The 22,104-nt window shown below is 36.2% G+C and overlaps 2 protein-coding genes across 7 annotated transcripts in view; one reads left to right on the top strand and one right to left on the bottom strand.

Moving 5' to 3' along the window:
* The window catches only part of col4a5 (collagen, type IV, alpha 5 (Alport syndrome)), a 97,806-nt gene extending 77,857 nt beyond the window's left edge, over positions 1 to 19,949 (bottom strand). For 2 of the 3 annotated variants that reach the window (XM_087258825.1, XM_087258826.1), the window contains exon 1: positions 19,688 to 19,949. In XM_087258825.1, coding sequence (XP_087114951.1) covers positions 19,688 to 19,765 — 78 coding nt within the window. In that variant the 5' untranslated portion in view covers positions 19,766 to 19,949. 3 annotated transcript variants of the gene reach the window in all.
* A 765-nt stretch (positions 19,950 to 20,714) lies between these two features.
* Positions 20,715 to 22,104, top strand: part of col4a6 (collagen, type IV, alpha 6) — a 181,012-nt gene continuing 179,622 nt past the window's right edge. For all 4 annotated transcript variants that reach the window (XM_087261742.1, XM_087261741.1, XM_087261740.1 and 1 more), the window contains exons 1-3: positions 20,715 to 20,768; positions 20,910 to 21,037; positions 21,201 to 21,246. In XM_087261742.1, coding sequence (XP_087117868.1) covers positions 21,027 to 21,037; positions 21,201 to 21,246 — 57 coding nt within the window. In that variant the 5' untranslated portion in view covers positions 20,715 to 20,768; positions 20,910 to 21,026. The remainder of the gene's footprint in view (positions 20,769 to 20,909; positions 21,038 to 21,200; positions 21,247 to 22,104) is intronic.

The following is a 22,104-nucleotide window of genomic DNA, read 5'->3' as shown; positions in this document are numbered from 1 at the left end:
TTAGATGCTAATTTAGATGCTAATACATTAGCTATCTGTTTAAAAAGCTACTGTATCAGTCTCTCTACTAAAGATGAAGACTGGTAGTTCACCAAAAATTAAGTTCTGTCATCATTTACTCTTCATTTGATTAGTTTCTTTATGCTGTATTAAATAGCTACTGTTAAAACAAATTTGCACTCAATAATGATGAATGTGTGTGAAAATTCACTATGTTTAATGATATCAGTGTTAATTGTCTCATATTCATTCATTTTCTTTTCGGCTTAGCCCCTTTATTAATCTGGGGTCGCCACAGTGGAATGAACTGCCAACTTATCCAGCACAGGTTTTACTCAGCGGATGCCCTTCCAGCTGCAACCCATCTCTGGGAAACATCCCTACACACTCATTCACACTCATACACTACGGGCAATTTAGCCTACCCTATTTACCTGTACCGCATGTCTTTGGACTGTGGGGGAAACCGGAGCACCCAGAGGAAACCCACGCCAACACTGGGAGAACATACAAACTTCACAGAGAAATGCCAACTGACCAAGCCGAGGCTTGACCCAGCAAACTTTTTGCTGTGAGTCGACAGCACTACCTACTGTGCCACCACATCACCCCTGTATATACACAATTATGTAATATTCATTTACGTTATATACGTTATAACTTGACACCAGGCATCTTGCCTATAAAACAGGTTTAAATGTATTGTTGTGTATTGTACTAAACTAAAACTAAACTAAACTACATTATTTTCTCATTCATTCGTTTTCTTTTCGGCTTAGTTCCTTTGTTAATCTGGGGTCACCACAGCGGAATGAACCACCAACTTACACAGCATATGTTTAACACAGTGGATACCCTTCCAGCTGCAACTCAGTACTGGGAAACACCAATACAGACTCATTCACAGACATTCTTCTTCTTTTAGAGAGACACAATGGGAGCTATAATAAATAATGTAAGCAATGTAATTGGTGTTTTTGAAGCTCCAAAATGCTCATGTATCCATCACAAAAGTAATTCATATGACTCCATAGGGCTTTTATAAGAACTTAAAAAACTTTGACATGGAATGACATGCTATTCACTTATTTACAATGTATTTAGTAAGATCAGGAACACGAACACACATAATAATAGATAACACATTCAATCATTTTCCTTCGGCTCAGTCTCTATTTCAGAGATCACCACAATGGAATGAACAGCCAACTACTCCAACATATGTTTTCTGCAGCTGATGCCCTTCCAGGTGCAACCCAGTACTGGGAAACACCCATACACACATTCACACACACTCATATTCTATGGTCAATTTAGCTTATTCAATTCACCTGTAGCGCATGTGTTTGGTCTGTAAAGGAAACCGGAGCACCGGGAGGAAACCTATGCCAACATGGGGAGAACATGCATGCTTCACACAGAAATGACAACTGACCCAGCTGGGACTCGAATCAGTGACCTCGTTGCTGTTAGGAGACAGTGCTAACCACTGAGCCACCGCGCCGCCCTAGATAACACATACCAACAAATATAAATATACAGTATAAGCTAATTTAACTTCTTTTCGTAAGTCACTCCAAACATAGGCATCAATTTTTAGCTCAACCAATGTGCCTTTAAAGTAAAGTCACTCGGCGGCCATATTTGCAATGCCTCTAAGCAGTTCATCAAAGACTAATCATATCAAGCCAGTATTTATTTGAAAGAGAAATCTCGAAATGTGAAAAAAAAGACATTCATAGCTATGCGAATGTAGTGTCTTTGTATACTGTATCTTTAGTCTTTGCCTTATCTGCATCACATAAATCACACTTTGATTCCTTTGTGTACAGCAAAAGCTAGACGTAAAAAGTGAATCAAGTTTGAAACTTTCCAACAAAACTGAATCGCTTTATGTAAGAAGGCTTTCATTAACCCACTGGAGTCATACAAATTACTTTTATGATGGACAGATTTGCTTTTTGAAGCTTCAAGAACTCAGGGACCATTCATGATGACAAAGCTGGGTAGAGGATGTTTTTTTTAATATAGCTCTTGATTTCAAAAAGAAAAATTTCAAAAGCTTTTTGGCTTTTTTTCTAAAAGAAGAAAGGCATATGCTTAAGATTGAGGCTTGAGAGTGCTTGAGGGTGAGTAAATCATAGGCTTATGCTCATTTTTTAATTTCTAAAAGGGTTGACATTATAGAGTGATAAAAAGTTTAAACTCGGTACTGTAATTCTGATGCAATGAATAAAATATGAGTGAATAAAAACCTATGACTCCTGACTTAAATGCAGAATGCCATTTTCTCCAGTAGAGGGGGTGTATTCACAATAGGGTTGGGCAATGTCAACCAGTTTAGCATCGTATGATGTCTAATGTGAAACATTGCGATGGACGATGGCATTGTTGCGTCGGTGAATTAATTATTTATGAATAATTAATTAATTCATAACAAATTAATTATTTGTAGCCTACAGTTTCAACTACCTGACCCACATGGTCTTTACCCATAACCGCGTCATATATAAAGATAAGCTACATACAAAATTGTCACCTGACAATCACTTTTTCCGCGGGACTCTGGTATGCATAGACAGAGTGATCTGTGTTGTTATAATGGCATCGACAAACTTGGTTGGTCGACCAACAGTATCTGAGGTTTTCACGAAAATTGCTAAGTACAAGCATGAAAGCGAAAGACTGAAACAGTGTACTGATGCTGTGACACGTTACCTGATAGATTAAAAAAAACTGAAGAGTCATTAGATAGAGACAAGATTAATTTAATATCTCGTTTAACAACTATAGTGAGACGCGATCCATCGGGACATCCTTGATAAACTGTCCACTTAGCTGGATCAGGAGCTCAGAGGAGCGCATGACAGTATGCGTGCAGGGCCGGTGCGTCCATAGAGGCGACCTAGGCGGCCGCCTAGGGCGGCAGTATAGAGAGGGCGGCATCTGCGACAACTCCCTTACCACCCGCGTCCTCAGTTATGTCCGCGACACCTCCCTCACCACCCGCGTCCTCAGATATATTTGCGCATAGACGACAGAAAAGAGAGGGCAGCGTCAGCGACACCTCCATCAGCACCCGCGTGTCCTCAGTTATATCTGCGCATAGGGCGGCAGAATTGAGGTCCGTGACACCCGCGCATCCTCAGTTATATCCGCGCATAGGGTGGCGGAATAGAGAGCGCCACCGCGACACCCACCTCCCTCCCTCCCTCCCTCAGTACCCGCGCGTCCTTAGTTATATCTGCGCATAGTGCGCTGGAATAGAGGTCCGCGACACCTCACTTCATTTTCACGTTGGGGTTGAGGACTTAATCGTCCTCTGCCTAGAGCGGCAGTTCAGCTTGCTCCGGCCCTGTATGCGTGTGTGTGTGTGTGTGGTCACATGATGTGCGTTTTCAGCAAGTGGTACTCGTATAGTGTGGACAGAGGGCTTTTCAGAAATGCTAGGTGAAAAGGCAGTGTGGAAGTGGATCGTTTTCGTTCTAAAATGCCATTTTAAAACTAAGACCTATTAGTGTAAACGGGGCCTAAGTGTGTATTTTTGGCGAGTGGTTTGCGAAAGAGGGCGAGGCAAAGGATCGCGATACCAGTTCAGCATTGTGACATTTAGCGGCCATCGGTGATGGATGATGGCATCGTCTATCGGCCCAACCCTAATTCACAACAAATAAAGGAGTATGGAATCATGGAGTTGTCATCTCCATTACATCCTATCTGACTCCTGCAGAAATCATGTTCATGCTGAGTTACATGGTCAATGCCTCTCATGATCACCAGCAATCTAATCCTTGCAGCTTACTGGAGAACTACAGATCTGTCACTAAACTGGACTACAAATAACATCATGCATCTCACACACACCAGTTTCTGACTTCCCCTGATTACAGACACACAGCTGGTAACTCATGAAATGATTACATGGACTTTATATTCACACACACACACACACACACACACACACACACACACACACACACACACACACACACACACACACACACACACACACACACACACACACACACACACATTGCTGAGTCTTGTTTTACCCTATGTAGCATTACAAAGCATTTTTCCTTGTTTTCTTTGCTGTATTTTGACCCATTGCTTAATTCATTGTTTCTGTTGTCCACCCGCCTGTCCTGATCATTCGCCTTTTTCTGACAATGCTTTGGATTACCTACATGCTCCATTTTGTCCCTGTTCTTGACCATTGCCTGCATGATAAACTGCATGTGGATATTCCATTTTAAGTGTCATTCTGTTAAAATGCCACTACTTAAAATTGCTTATTTCTCTGGGTTTGAGCATCTTCAAAACATTCTAACAAAAAAATTCTAGCTGAAATATTTTGCAATCATTTCAATGATCTACTACAGCCAGAAGTTTTGGCTCAGTAAAATATCTATGATTATTATCATGTTTTAATTAAATTAATAATTCTTTTTAGCTGATAATTAAGCTGTTAACAAAATGAGAGTAATTTTTTGTGACAAAATACTTCAATTAAAAAATTCTGTCCTTAAAAAAATATTAAACTTTTACAAGTGGTTCAATGTTTACTTTAAAAACATTACTTTTTAAAAGTCAACATTACTTTTTAAAATATTAAAAATAATAAATATTATTATTATAAAAAACATTATTATTATTATTATTATTATAAAAATAATAAAAGAAATTGTAAATGGTAACATTTCACAATAATATTGATAAAAAATAAAAACAGCCTTGTTAAATAAGGCTTCTTTCAAAATTATTAGAAGATCCTTTATATTTATTCATGTACAAATTCACACAAAGACAATGTATTTTATGTTTTTAGTATATGAAAGATGGGTGTGAGGACAGAATTCAGACATAGCAAACACTTTATCTACTGATGCTGCAGTTCAGACAAAGTTTGTACAGTATAAGATGACAGATAAAAGAGGGAGGAGACATCTAGATCAGGGCCAAACCTTGAACCTACGAGCAAACACTGCCCAGCATTCAGCTGGTCCTGATGTCCCGACCTCTCCTTTCCTCCTTTTCAAAACAATACAACTATCTCTAGAACAAAATGTTTTTCCTACACCTGTATACGACTCTCAAATCTTGTTCTCAACAAATTTCTATTGTCAAACCAAGGAGAAAAAGGAAGACAAGATGAGCAATTATAAACTATCAAGACAATGGGGTATATGTCACAGACTTTTAATTTCAGCCAGCCAGCCACAGCTCTTCTGATAAACTATTTTCCATTATAAAAATGCTGCGTTTCAATTCTGATTTCTTTAAAAATAAGTGATCTTCACTGCCTGATAGATATACGATATAAAGTGGGTCTCAGACCAGATAAGAAGCACTGCATTAAATTCCATTTACCCAGCCAGGTCAAAATATGACTGTTTATTTTACCCCAGTATTTTCAATGAAGTTTCTGCACTAGCCTGCTGCTATTGATGGTGTTAGTGGTTACATGGTCTTTCATCTCGCTTTACACTTAAACATATAAATGACTATTAAAATCTAAACTGAATGTATTGTATTTACATTACAAAAACAACGCTGTAAAAGTAACCTTATGAAATTGAAAATATAGTCACAATACCCCATTCCAGACAATAAACAGTACAAAACTCAGGGCTTAAATATTAAGTGATAATAAAGCGAGGAGTGAGAAAAAAACTGGTATCCATATGGCTTTCCAATATATTTAAAAACACAATTGTTATGACAATAATAATAATATATTATTAATAATATCCCTATCACATACAGAGATGGATGTTAAATTGAATGAACGTGACAACTGCCAAGCACCTGTTTGTTGTATTCATGGATTGTTTATCTAAATCTGACCAATCAGATTTGGCCATGCTATCTTTTTACCCGCCTCGCAGTAGCTATTGGCTTGACCAGGGGTTCCCAAACTTTTTATCTTGTGACCTCTAAAATAACAATGTCAGTGACTCGCGACCCCCATTTTTCAAGGTGGTCATATTGTAAATAAATAAACATTGCAGACACAACTATAGGCATATATAAAAATGAGCATATTGACAACACAAACATGCAACAGTCTACAACCATATAATGCTTTCTTTTAGTCATTTATTAATTTAATTGCATTTGAATATAAAAATAAAGGCTGATGGCTGATTTTTATTTATATGTTGCTGTTGTTTTTTCTTTAACACAACTAATAACTATCTTCTGTGGGTTATGAATAAAATATGGTAATTCAAATAGTTTGACAAAATGCATTTGAGTTTTGGAAACCACCAAGCGACCCCTTTGTCATTGTCCTGCGATCCCCCAGGGGGTCCCGACCCCCACTTTGAGAACCATTGGGCTAAACTGGGCACAAAGAAGAACCTATAGTAACTCATCTTGACTAGTAACTATAGTCTATAGCAGGGGTGCCCAAACTTTTTTTTATAAAGGGCCAAAAAATAAACTTGATTGAGGCTAGTGGGCCAAAGGTTAACATAGTTGCCAAAAATATTTAAAAATGACTAGAAAATATTGTTTTATATTAATATAGCCATTTTTTTTTACATTTTATAATGAACAATCTCATTTATATCAGAATTACACTAGTTTTTGCACCTTGCAATATAGACTGAATTAGATTGATTTACAGTAAGATAATTTTATTTTTGTGAGATTATTGCATGAAAAATAGATACAATTGCATTTCTCTTGGGAAATGTTGTGTCACAAGAAATATTATCACCCAACAGAACTACAATATAGCATTTTGCATATTTGTCCAGGGGCAACCCTACGGCACCTCTAGCAGCAATTTAATAAATGAAATATGGGCAGATGGGATCAAAGGAAATGGAAACAAAACACAGACACAAACAGACAATGAATGTTACATATGTAAATTAAACCATCAATAAAGCATACTGTTGCATGTGGCGTTCACTCCTGCCCATAATTATTACTTTCAATTGATCTTATATGTCTTTCTTCTTTTCCGTTTTCAATTGGTTGATTTAATGGCGTTAGGCCTTTAAAACGGACAGAAGCGGACTTCTCGAGATCTTTCGTTACTCCACGCCAACATGGTTTTTGACAGCTTTAATGTTGTGTTGTCCTTTATACTTTTCTTTTGATATTTGTTTGAAGTGTGGAGTTCCAACCTGCTTTAGGTTTGTTTGGTTGTTATTTATTATCTTGTTGATGCCTCCTGAAGTACGAGCGTACCCACCTTAAAGATAACAGCAGAACCCTCAAATAGCGACTAGTGCTTGGCCGGTGGTGTACAGGAATTGCACTTATTACTAAGCCATACTGACATGCTATTTCAGAACGAATTATCAGAGTAGCATGGTAAACAATATAGGGAGCGCATCACAGGTTGTCATTGTTCAGAAATGAACCAATGTGATGTGAATATAAAACAACTTGACCTCAGTAAAGCAGGCTAGGTGGAATAGCACTATTTACTGATGTTTTGTTGTTGAACTAAATAAAATCTACATTATCGATGCTGTAAAATTTAAAATTATCAAAATTATGAAACTGAAAATAATCAAATCAATCTATCGTGGAGAGATTTCAGTGGCTAAACAACACTTCTGTGCATATAACCCATTTGTAACAATATCTACATCAGCTTTGCGTGAAGCTAAAATAGTTTTAAAACAGAACATTACCTGTCAAGAGAAATACTTCAGTCGTTCTTCCCCCAGCGTGCAAAACTAACTCCAATATTGATTCAGGATTTTGAAAAGTTTTGATTCAGCATGTTTTTACTGCTTGCACTCTCTCTCTCTCTATTTCTCTCTCACATAAACACGCAGCGCGTGTAAACACAAACGGCGGATCTGCATTTAAACGGCTGCGCTTTAGACAGACAGTTTGAGCTACTTTTCAGAACTATGAGAGATTTTTTTTTTGTTTTATGCCGTACCCAGAATATTAAAATAAATATAAATACATTTAGGTCATTTACTTTAATCATTACTATTGGAATGTAAAGAGACTTTCAACCACCACAAGAAAAAATGTTTTTTAAGACAATCACCTATAGTACTGCACCTTTAAATTAGGGACCGTAACACATACAAAGAGCTAAATTAGGCAAGGAGAAAACAAAACAAAACAGGGATGAAATAAGGAAGTAAAAAAAGTGGAGGACTCAGAGTCAGGATGGCTAGATTCATTCATGTAATTCGTTATAAATAACTGATTCATTCTGAAATGAAGCAAGTCATTGTTTTTATAAAGGGATCACTGAAGAGGAGTCTTACATGATTTGTCTACAATCAGATTCATTCAGTGACAAAACACACAAATGTTTTGCTTTGACTTTGTCTGGATATATTTTCATAAGCTCAGTGGTTAGCACTATCGCCTTACAGCAAAAAAGTTGCTGGTTTGAGTCCGGCCAGGCCAGTTGGTGTATCTGTGTGGAGTTTGCATGTTCTCCCCATGCTCATGTGGGTTTTCTCTGAGTGTTTATTGTTGTTTTCTTTCATTCATTTATTTATTTTCCTTCTTAGTCTCTTATTTATCAGGGGTCGGTGCAGCGGAATAGATGTCAGTTCATTCCTCTGTGGCGACCCCTGATAAATAAGAGAGTAAGCAGTGTGAAAATGAATGAATGAAAGAAACCAACAAACAGACAGACAAAATGGTCTCTACAATGTAACTGACTTGATATAAATTCTTGTTTGTAGAACTTCAGTATAAAATCCATATAACATTTATGCACATGATTACATTTAATAAAATTACACTATTCCTTATTAAATGAATAAATTAATAAATGAATGAATTGTATTTTACATCACTTCTTGACAGTCTATGCCCAATGCCAACCTAAGCAATCACCTCATTTTGTACTGTATTGTTCTACCAACAGGTATTTGTATTTTACACAAGCAGGCGGCAACGCTGCTATCAAATCTATCAGGAATGTACTGCACCACCTCTCCTGTCTGCTCTGTGTTTCCACTACGGCACTGCTAGACTTTGAACACTAAAACAGACATCCCTTATGTTTTTTTTTTAATGTCTTTGATTTTATATCACTTTCATTTACACTACATGCCCAGATGAACCAGAGCAGACATGCCTCAAACACTTCCAGAGAATCCACATTTGCAAACATAGCACTTTTGTAAAAAGAATTAATCTTGGAAAAATGTAAAATAAAACACAATCACATGCATACCTTCACGTTTTTACTGAAAGAATGAAATAAATGTGGTTGTTATCCTGCTAAAGGAGGAATGCGGTCTAGTGGCCTGGGTTTTGGGCACTGGGAGTTGGCACATGTTCAGAAGGTGCAAACCACAGGTATGGACTTGAGCTGCTTCTATACTTCAGACATGGCTGACGTCACTCTGATGGGGTCTGTTATACATCTGGCATTCAACAGTAAATAAAATATGAAAGTAAATAAAACATTATGTACTGAAATCTGCTCAGATATTCCTCTGCTGGTTTTCTTCCTATTTTATTTTTACAACAGCAATTGAAATAAAAAAATCACATTTACTCAAATTCTGTCATTACTTATTCACTTCCATGAACACAAAATATAGTTTTAAGAATGTTAACATTTTATGTTAAATTATATTATATTATATTATATTATATTATATTATATTATATTATATTATATTATATTATAAACGATGAGGTGACGCAGTGGGTAGCACGTTCCCCTCACAGCAAGAAGGTCGCTGATTCGAGCCTTGGCTGGGTCAGTTGGCATTTCTCTGTGGAGTTTGCATGTTCTCCCAGTGTTCATGTGGGTTTTTGCTCCAGATCAGTCAAAACTACTAATAGTGATTTATTTTGCGAAGAAACCATTAAAATATTAGGTAAAGACCATGCTTCATTAAGATATTTTGTACCTTTCCTTCTGTAAATATATTAAAAAGATATATTTTCTTAAGAAATAGATTCTTTGAACCCTCAGATTCAAAATGTTTTTAAATAGATGTATTTCAGTCAAATATTGTCCTATATTAACAGAGTAATCGAACAATTGAGAGATTTTAGATATTTTTTAAAGCTCAATAAAAAGACATTTAAAGTCGGACTGGATTTGAGGTCCAATATATTATATTTAGGGTATAAAACTAAACTTATTTGAACCAAAAAAGTTTGGTACAGGTTTTTTAGTTTAGTTTTTTTCAGCTTGAATGAAAGTGCAATAATTAAAAATATATCAAAATAAAAGATTATAAAAAAATCTTTTGCTAACATATGTTACTTTTATGTTACATATGAGTGATTAAGAATATTGTGGCTGAAGCCATCAAATTCATGTCAAGGAGAGCCACTCCAAACAATTAAAAATTATCAATGAACTGTTCACCTAAAAATATAAAGTGTGCTAACTAGGGGTGTAACGGATCATAGTTGATCCATGATTAGTGCGGAACACAACCCACATTTTGATACCTTTTTTATTCCTTGTAAATTAATCCTAAATTTGTTACTATCACAGAGAGATCAGATCTCACATCAATCAAATTACATGTATGAAGGCATTTAGGTTTTCCTGTGATATAATGATGACGGAAGAAGTTGTGGTGGGTTATTCAGAAAGTTTAGGGTTTCTTAGGTTATTAAAGGTGTTTTCTGTCACTACTTGTTTATCCTGCATCACATTCAGTGTAAGCTGCATGATTAATCATTATAAGATCGCATCTCAACACCCACGCAACATAAATTATAAATGATGGTGATTTGCATATTTTTATTAATTCCAAGAGATTCAGTCTTTAGTCTTTTGGGTAAGTTATGAAGTCACAAATAGTCAAATAACACAGAAGCACAGGGATAACAGTTTATAAATTAGATATAACCAATGATGTTTATGGTAAAGATTAAAATCACTCTCATGTGCATTTAATAACGCTCATATGAACATGAAAGCTGCAGGCAGCAACTACATTATTTAACCAATAATTTGCGACAACCAGCCATCAAAAATACACCACTGAATAACTCAACAACTCCTCAAAAATGATCATCTAGCAACGAAACATACAATTTATGAGTGAATAACTGAATCATTTATTGAAAATAAGTCTAAAAAAAATATGGGTTGTACAAATTATTATGTAAGATTACTACATTTAACGTTATCAGCACCTGTAGTAACAGTGCATTTTCAATAGCACTGAATATTCTACTATTTATTTTTATTCAGCTGATTATTTCTTGATTTTATTTTTAATAAAATTACAGCTTCTAAGTTCTGTTTGTTAAAAGCAAAAGTGTCTTGCACTGCTGCTTCTGTAATAAATGCAAAGCAAATTACATTTGTTTCCTCCCCTTTTAGCTGATCCGAAAAAAACTGTGACAAAAAATCATAATGTGATCCGTTACACCACTAGCGCTAACTAAATAAACATTGCAAATTTTGATTTCACCTTGAAATCATAAAAACACCTCAAACTATAAAAAAGCTCTTGAACTGTTCTGAACTGTAGGCTCTCTAGCAAACTATCCACTGCAGTGGTTTTCTAGATGTACCAACCCAAAACCCCACATGTCTGCCTATCAAACTGCACTGATGTACAGTAGATCATGTCTGATACAACATTCGACGTTCACTCAGTCCCATTCATATTCTCTGATGCAACAGAACATGCCTCAGTTTGAGACTGAGATGAACAGATACTGTATCTATAACAGAGAAACTCTGCATAAAGACAGTTTAAAGAAAGGTTAACTTCTCATTTTCACAGTTTCATGACCTCTCCATCTGTTCACCACACAAAACGTGTGTGCATTTGTTTGCATGAGTGGTGTAAATGAACCACCCACTGGAACATACCCTATTTGTCAGTTTATCTAGGGTTTACCCTCTGTGGGGGTGAGGCGGTGGGGAAATAGAGATTGAGTGTGAGAGGAGGATCACTGACCAGCTAATCCTAAATGGTATTTGCATCTCTTTCGCACCACATTGTAAGTATAAACCTCAACAGCACACACACACACTGCTTATTATTTGGCCCTGCTCCACCCCTACCCCTAAACCAAACCCTCACAGGAAACCTGTGGCAAAATTTGAATGTCAAAAGACCCTCTTAAGTATGATTTTGAATTGTTTGAATTACAAGGACACCAGTCATGTCCTTATAAACCATAATAGAGTACAACTATGTCATTCCCATGTCATTACACACACACACAACTATAAAAATGACCAAAACCAGTACACACACAATAGTAGTTAGTATACAGTAGCTAGGTATGACCATCTTTTAAACGATAGGGGGGATTTACGGGGAACAAAATGAGATTTTGTTTAAATTCACTGCTTTTCTGAAGCCAATAGTAGGCTATAAGTTAGAATGAACAAAAAGCATTTTCACACTGTTCTTAATCCTGGGTTATCCTCATTCTTAACACTGCTTTTAACCCTGGGTAAAGAAATGTTTTATTGAAAGTGGTGATAAACCGTTTTTTCCCAGAGCTATGAAACCCTGGACAATTTGTGGAGTTAACCCTGCATTGCGGTGCTAAGTTTGTAAAACGGAGCAGTGTTTGCTTGTTACAGCAGGACTATTCAACAGACAGCCAACCAGAAATTAAGGAGCAAGCCTGGTGTCACGTCAGTAACAGGACACCTAAACAGTAGCCAGTGAGAGAACAGTAAGACTAATTTCAAGATAGAAATTGTGTATACATTAATCAGGAGATGGTAAAATGTCATAGTTTGCTCCATGTTTTAATTTATTTGTACTTTAGTCTTTAATGGCTTGCCTTTGTGCGTTTTATGACGTTTTAATCAGCTAAACGGTGACATTTTCTTTTATAACTGGCAAGATGCGAAAAGCAGTTTGGATGCTGTTCATCCAATCAGTGACAGTGACACCACAAATATGCAAAATAGAACATTAACATGAGGTTTTTGAATGTATAGTGTGAAACTGTTGATGAACAGTTAAACCCAGGTATACCATAAACAGTAAAACATGATTACAGATAAATCAGGAATATGTTTATTCAGGGTTTATAACTGAGGGTTAACAATTTTAAGTGAGAAAAATTAATTGGATGGTCAGCAATTAATTAAAGATGTAATTAGAAAAATGAACAACAAATGTAATTACATGCATTTAATCAATTGTAAATACAATGTAAAGGCATGTATTTTTACACCATAAGTATATTTTCACAAATTATTAATTTCAATATTGGTTAAGGCCAATTAATATAAAGGGGGACCAAAACTGAATGAATGAATGAATGAATTAATGAATGAATGAATGTAAACTAAGATGAAGCAATCAAACAAACAACCCCATGGCATTTAAATGAAATTGATATTATGATGCTGGTCAGCCCAAGACCGGTTACTCACTGAAGCTAAGCAGGCTGAGCCTGGTCAGTACCTAGATGGGAGACCACTTGGAAAAACTGGGTTGGAAATGGTGTTAGTGAAGCCAGCAGGGGGTGCTCAATCTGCAGTCTGTGTGAGTCCTAATGGCCCAGTAAAGTGAAGGGGACACCATACTGTCAGTGAGCACCGTCTTTCATGTGCATATCTGTCAACCCTTCCAATTTTCCCGGGATTCTCCTGTATTTTACAGGTCTATCCCGCTATCATCCGTGAGGGTATTTTCCCATATTTCTCCCGTATTTTCAGTCTTTTTCTGAAGGGTGGCAGTAATCATTAAAGAGCTAAGCCTCCCTATTCGCAACCCATACAGCCAAACCACCTGTTCTGTGCTTTTGCTTTATTTAGGCATGTCAACACTACATAAATATAAAAACGGCAGGATTCCCTTTCCTTTTCATTACAGGTGCTGTTGCCCCACTTATGCGGTGCGTGACTGTCAGCTGACGCACTCCATAGTGATAAATAGACGCTGTTTCCCCAACGCATACTGTACACGCGATGTGAAGCAGAGCGAAAGTCTGGGTTTTGGGTATGTGTTTGAATTGACATTTACACATAATTAATAGTAGTAACATCTAAAGATGTCGATCTTGGTGGAAGTTTCTTCAAACATAACTAATTTTGTCCTAAATGAGCATAAAAAGTTGGGAAAGCAATCGAATGCTTTCATTATAATGTTAGATGGGTGCATTTTTAAAGTGACACCTCTGTTATTTAATGTAATCAAATTTCACCCCCCAACCCCTCTTGGGGTACAGTCTGTAAAGTCGCCAACTTTGGTACAGTACTTAATCGCAGCCGCTGCACAAAACCCGCTGCATCCTGTCTTGGTTCTCAACATTATTATTCAAAGAACTCATCTCCGAACCCCCATCCCTCCCGGATTATCGGAGACAAATGTTGGCAGGTGTTAAACCCAAGTCCTGACTCTATGTGGTTATTAAAAATCCCATGGCACTTCTTGTAAAAAGTAGGGGTGTTACCCCGGTGTCCTGGCCAAATTCCCTTCATCCACCCGTACCCATCATGACCTCCAAATCATCCACCGACACAATTGGCTGTATCACTGTCTCTCCACTCCACCAATAGCTGGTGTGTGGTGTCCACCACCACCAGTATGCAGGATCCATCTGGATGACACGACAGCTGCCATATTAACCTAGCTTTCCTATGTGGTCTCACATCCAGGTATTGACCAGGCACAGCCCTGCTTAGCTTCAGTGGGCGACCATGTGAGTGTTGCAGAGAACTAGCTGCCGCCACATTTTAATCCAAATTACCCTAAACTACTCTATTCATAGGCTATCCGTATACTTTCTGTCTCTTTTGTTTCAAATGAAATTCAAATGGTTAACTAACTGTATTGTCACATATTGTGCAGAAGATTAGCGTTTATTATTAACAAAAATAAATAAATGCAGGACAACATAATGCAGGAGTGCATTTTGCTGGTGATATTTTGAAATGGAATAACTGGACACTTATACTATAAAGTCAAGGGAAAGCATTTAGGAATGGCAATGATAGGTCATGTGAATAATTTCAGTTGTATGCTTTTATTTCCAACTATATTAAAATTGGAAAATGTAAAAATTGAACTACTCCAAAACAGGGTGCAGTTTTAGATGAGCTGCATGCAGCTAAAAGAAAGCAAGAGCTTAACGTAGGAAACAGAGATTTTAGCCTCCTATATTAAAATAAGACAGTAAATGATATGAACAGAATATGACAAGCATATAATGAGTATGTACAGTAGTTCAACATAAACATGCACCACATAAATCTTAAAGGATGTTTCCTTTTTCCATGCATTCATATACTTATCAACTGCATGTCCTAGAGAGCCTGTTTTGAAATAGGATTCGTGCATGGCTGCTAGAGTGCATCTCGTGACTCTCTCTTTCTCTCTCTCTCTTTCCTGCAGGTGAGATAAGACTGGAATTTGCTTGTCCTCCAGGAGAGAAAGAACTATCACGAGCTGCCAACCCCCACCTCGATCCCCATATCCTGGCATGAGACAGCAGCAAAAACCGGGCACATGGGTGGATATCTCTGTGCTGAATGGATGTTATGGCTGTGAACACAGATTGCTGATGTTTGGGCTGAAGTCATGGGTGTGTTTGTTTGTTAAATTCAGCTTTTTTTTTTAGAGCTCAGGTGCTTCATCGATTGTGACTCTAGGGGTTTTGCTGGATTTGATTACACACACACAAACACAGACATGTGTAAAGGCACATGTGTATAGCTCTATATACAGTATGTATGTGTATACAAGCTGATATATACAGATATATACAAAAAGAGCTCTCTCTCTCACACACACACACACACACACACACACACACAAACAAACATACTTGTATACATGGTTTACAAGGACACTTAATAGGCATAAGGTATTTTATACTGTAAAAAAAAAGCTTATTATAGACCATTTTGAAGGATGTAAACAAAAAAAAAAATGTTCCCAATGTATTTCCTGATTTACATTTTTAATTTCTATAGCTTCCGAGAATCCAAAAAGAGACACATATTGATAAATAATGTTATGATAGCGGTTTTAACATGAAGTTATGATTGAATTGCCTCTTGTTACAGTCATAAAATAGTTTAATAGCAAGCAGGAAATGTTTATGGGCCAGTGACATGATCACATTGAAATGATCTATATGGTCACAGGAAACCTGAGGTAAAATCCAAATGATAGGAGACTCTGGTATGATTTTTAAGGGTTTCGAATTAAACCACCTTAATATAGTACAACAAAGTCATATCCATGTCATTATACAACATTGTGTCCCTGTAAACCACATTAACCTGTATACACACACACACACACACACACACACACACACACACACACACACACACACACTTATCTGAAGGAGAACACATACAGATGCCACACACATGCATACATGTTCATACACCTTGACCTGGGCAGTGTATAGACTCCTTCAAGTATGAAATGTTCAAAGCAGCCCCCCTATGGTTCAAGTTACCGGCAAACTCCCTGACCTGATGATGCCAAGTTCTGGCATGTCCATGAGAACAAAATCCTCAAACATTACACTTTGAACATGCATAAACCAAATAAAGAAGAATTAAATACTGATGAATGACATTTTTTACTTCACCTACCATGAAAATAGAGTTCACATAATACTGGACCTTACCACTAGGAGGACACCATTGAAAATGGGATTTGTGGAATTCCATTCTGCTTTGAGTTAAAAGGCTTTGACATTTTAAAAAATAGGAGAAAATCTGGTCTTTCACACTGCAATGGCTCCTCAAAAGGACAACTCCTAGTTAAATGGAGGAGTGGTATCCACCAGGAGCATTGTTTCTTTGCCTTTCATCAGAATGGGACACTATATGGCTATCCCAATAAAAGAAGTTTCTCATATTTTGGTACTGTTTTTGGACCCTGATTTGAATAAGAACCACAGCACAGTGTCATTCACAAGCTGCATGCTTAATATAAAACTGCTCCATCATTGACAAATGGCAGAATATTAAGTTTTTGTAACATCCACTGCTCTCTTTTATATTCAAATGTTTCAGTGCATGAGCAAACTGTCTGAATAAGTCAAACTGAGAGGCATTAACATGACATTTGAATTAAAAAATGCTACTTTTTTAATTTGCTGTTTAATTTACACAATAATGGACACTTCAAGAACTGTCAGAACTTTTGGTAAAAGACAAGTAACCATTAAACAAATATACAGTCAGAATTATAAGCACCCTTGTTTATTTTTCGTCCAATTTCTGTTTAACGAAGAGAAGTTTTTGCAACACATATTTAAAAATAATAGTTTTAATAACTAATTTCTAATAACTTCTTTCTTTTATCTTTTCTATGATGACAGTAAACAATATTTGACCAGATATTCTTCAAGATACTAGTATTCAGCTTAAAGTGTTTAAAGGCTTAACGAGGTTAATTAGGTTAAAATTTGGGTAAGTCATTGTATAACAGTGGATTGTTCTGTAGACTATCAAAAAATATTGCTTGAAGGGGCTAATAATATTGATTTTATAAAAACTTAAAAACTGTTTAATTATAGTCAAAATAAAATTTGTAAGAAAAAAATATTATACATAAAACATAATAGAACAAAAATATTAAAGAAAAAATATTATAAAAGACTAAAAAAAGGACTAATATTTTTGACTTCAACTTTGACTTCAAGTCTTCATTTATCGGTACACAGTAAAACACAGTCAACTTTATCTAATGAAATTAGTGTAGTTAACTCAAAATTGGCTGAAAGTTATTTCTACTCATTTGAAAAAAAGAGTTTTGAACTCAGTTTTGAAGGTAATGCGCTGATAAAATACCTCATTACTTCAACTTAAATGGAGTAAGTTCACAGTACTCATAGATTAGTTTTTTAACTCAACTGGTTTATTACAATCGGTTTCCTCAAACAGTTTGAGTTGTCTTGACTTATTGGTTTTACAGTGCTCAGTTGGTTTGAGTTCTCTTTATTTATCGGGTTTTACTGTGCTGAAATTGCTTCATTTACTCAAATATAGTAAGTTCAAAGTACCCATTAGGAACAGTTTATTAACTAAAATGCTTTGTTGCAATCAGTTTCCTCGGTTTGAGTTCCCTCAACTTTTTGGGTTTTACAGTGTATTATTTTACTGTAATATCCCACTTCTGATCAGATCTTAGAAAAAAAGACTCTATAGTGCCAGCTCTGGTATCCCTTGTGCTTCTGAACTAATCAGCTTTGAGACCTGTCATAAGCAAGCATACTCACTATCTGCATCTTTAAGGCATCAATGAGCACATGGCTAAACAAGGAACTCCTGTTGCGTGTCACATTATAAACAAACAATCCAAATGTGGAATTGCTTAAAATAATTATGCACACAATAATGTCTGCATGGGATTTTTAAAAAGATTCAATGAGGTTAAAAGGTTGTGTGAACAATGGCCTGTGGTTAGAATCACTTATTGAATAGACCTAAGGGTCGTGCAATCTTGCTATTGGGGGATGGGCGGCGCTATATGTCTACATCAGCTCTGCTGATGACTAGCTAACTCCTCCCTCTATGAATGACAGATGCCACCTTTCACCTTAAAAAAGGAAGAAACAAGAATTGGGCGGAACCCTAGGAGTGATATAAAAGAGATGCAGAATCTGTATTGAGAGACAGAAGAATCCAACAGCCAATCAATGGAAAGGGAAGTGCAAACCACATATAATCTCCCTCTTGGGACTGGTTCGCATCAATGCCCATTGGGAAAAGTAGGAACATGGTGTGTTTTGTTGTAAGGTCACCAAATGTGCTCCCCTGTCCCTGTTAAGCATGCATCTGTACCTCTAGGACTGGTCCCTCCCTAAACATGTCCTCACCTGTCTCCTGTTACTGACTACTCTGACAGCGGCCACATAAAGATGGCATATCTTCATATTTGGGGCATGGTATGCATTCATCATGTTCAACTATACAGTGTAGACATGCAAAATGCTGTATGCCTGACCAGGATTCTGCCACAGAAATATTGTCCTATATGAATGAAATCACATGGAAATTGTGCAAAGGAGTGTACAAGAATTATTGTTCAAGAATTATTCCTCATCACATTTAATTAATTTTGATTTTGTCATAAAAGGTAAAAACAAACAAACAAACAAACAAAAATGTAATTTAATTTGTCACATGCAGATAATTGGAGTTGCTATTAAATTATGCCAGTGAAATTTAAGCAACAAATTGTTGATCCACATTAGAAACCACTACTGAGAGAAGATATTTAACATAACTATGAGGTTATGCAGTTTGCAATATAATGAGAAAGACTTAATGAGTATTTATACAATACAAATAATACAATAACACCAATAAAAAGATAACAGTAATGTTATAGTACAGGCACTTATAATTTTATAATACAGATAATACACCTAACTTAATAAACAAGTAAACACAACAACAACAACAATAATAAACAAGTAGCCTATATTATTGACAGCTTTTATAGACATAACTTTTAAACTTTAAAAGTTTTGTTTAGACGTTGATATTGCATTTTTAACAGATATAGTGCATGTTTCTACCTTCAGATTTTTACAATGTGATGTGCATATCTCTGTTCTTTAACACTCGTGAGAGGCAAATAAATGAATATGTTTCTATTCATATAGGCTACTATAGTTGTTACCTCAATAAAAATAAAGTAACCTCTTATATTAAAAGGTCTAACTGTAAGGTGGCTGATACAATGCAATCGTAATAAAATTCACTCAGAAATGCATTAAATGCATTAAAAAGAAGCAGATAAGTACTTACCGCACTCTCGGATTTCTCTACTCCCGCACTCAGAGTGAGCACAAGCAGCAACACCGCGCCGAGACTTTTTAAGTTCATTCTGATTTTAAAAGAATCTGCCCTCTTAACATTGACATTTACACCTATGAACACTTACTGAACTTATCATGTTCCTCTGTTAAGCTAACTGCAAAACCAGCAAGTTTTTGTTCCCCCAAAGTTTAGAGAGGGATTCTTGTAAAGCCTCAAAGCTGTCCAGTGCGGGCAGCGCACGAAATAATGTAAGCTTCACTTTACTGAATCTCAGTTAACCTGAGGTGGCACTACTTCATATCCCTCCGCCTACTGTAGTCCCACACAAACTTTAGAATGTGAAGTCACGAGAGGATAAAAATGTATGTTTAAATGTCCCAGGTGCTTTATTGAGTCAGTTAGAAATTAAATACAAGCTATTTAACAAGCTTTTGGTTTACATTACATTTATTAAGGGGGTTTGCAGAGGGATGTAGTGGCGGAGGACGATTTGCTTACACACAAATATTAAAATGCACTTTTGCGCTCAATATAAGCATATATACTTATAAAGCATAGTGGTGTGTGTGTAAACATATCACATATGTATCGGCTTACTTTGAAGTTCACTTTTGAATGGTTAATAGCCTAGTTCTTAATTATTTTGCAGCCTCATTTAGGCTACTAAATCCAATATGGTTACACAAGAACACATGTACCTGTTTTATATGGTCTGCTATTAATTTTAAACGCTAAAATTGTTTATTTATTGCTAATAACTGATATTAATGAAACACTAGCTATAAGTCACTAAGTTTAATAAAAAAATTCGTAATGTTTATTATGCACATGGGTGTGTAATTATGACGGATGCACTACATTAATGCTATTTTAGTTTACACTAGTAGCACGCTGTTTACTGATGAGATTGTGGTTATCTGTTTGTTTGAAGGCAACGCGTGAGTGTGGGTGATTGACGGCTGAAGCCCCGCCCTCTCTTCTCCTCTCAGAGCACAGCGCGCACTGGTGCTGCAGCGGTGCGTGAATCTATTCTGCCGCGAGGAGAGCGTTTTCAGCACAGAAGTTTCTTGTGAGTCAGCTTCTCTTATTCTCAGAGGACAAACTGCAGCCAAAACTGCATAGAAAAAGTGTAGAATGTGCATTTATGTGTATTTAGCTCTCTGATTTGATTGTTTATGTTTATCCTTATCTCACTTCTTGTTCTCCGAAGTGGTCGAACCGCTCACCGGATTCTCAAATGAATAGGTCTGAAGCCATTAACCGAGGCTCACTGTGAAGACGAGGAGGATAGCCTACTTTACCTGCTGTTTCCTCAAAGCTTTGCAAAATGAGACTTTGGTAAGTTTATCATATCTTCAGATGTCATTTTTAGCTATTAGAAGTTGTTGGGAGTTCATACACATGAGCGTTAAACAATCAACTGTCATTTTAGTTAGCCGAGTCACACGAAGTGCTGTATTTTCAATCAGCACATGTGAGAAATTTGTTTATCTCTCCTTAGGAGTTTTGTGTTACCCTTTGTCTTGTATGCGGTGTCTGCACAGGGGGTAAGTAATCTATCTAATATTTAAAATACTAAACACTTGCCGATTATAACTTTTGCCTGTTTACTTTTACATTGTATATGATAATTTGTTGGTTATTTAATCGCAACTCTTAGTAACACAGGTTACACCTGGCGCATCATGTTTGTGTTCATTTCTTAAAACACGTTTGGGTGTAATTTATCAGACACCTGTCTAATTTACAAACTGTGAAGTTCTGTTGACTATTTGTGGCAAAATATTTTGTCAACATTTTACAAGTTTTCGTTGAGAAGCTAATATTTAGCTTTAAATTATGTCCATGTTATATATTGTTTGATATGTGCAATCTCAGTTCTCTCATCACCCAGCTGACAAACACTCCTCCTTCTAATTAATATGCAAAACACTCTTTGTCACGCCCATTTATCACATTACAGCTCTTACTATTGACTCTCAGCTTTTTACTGTAAACAACCTGTAAGCTTACACTGTAAAAAAAATCCTGGTTGCCTTAAAATTTTAAGCTGAATCAAATTAATCTTATAAGTCCATTGAACTTCTATTATGTGAAACTGACTTAAAACTGATTGCATAACTTATAAAATTAAGTTAGAACATAATTAACCTAGTTTAATAAGTTACAATGAACTAAACATATGCTGTCATGACTAATTGTTCATATATATATATATATATATATATATATATATATATATATATATATATATATATATATATATATATATATATATATAAATAAAACAGTGTAGGTTTTCCTTCTGTTTTGTTTTTTCATGCATAAATTATCCAAAATTTTCAGTATGCATAATTATTACACTTTTATGATCTTGGCCTGTGTTGAGGAAATTGGTGACATTT

This window comes from Danio rerio, chromosome 7, assembly GCF_052040795.2.
Source record: "Danio rerio strain M-AB ecotype USA chromosome 7, GRCz13ab, whole genome shotgun sequence".
NCBI classification, from domain to species: domain Eukaryota; kingdom Metazoa; phylum Chordata; class Actinopteri; order Cypriniformes; family Danionidae; genus Danio; species Danio rerio.
This window is presented reverse-complemented; position numbering and strand designations above follow the sequence as displayed.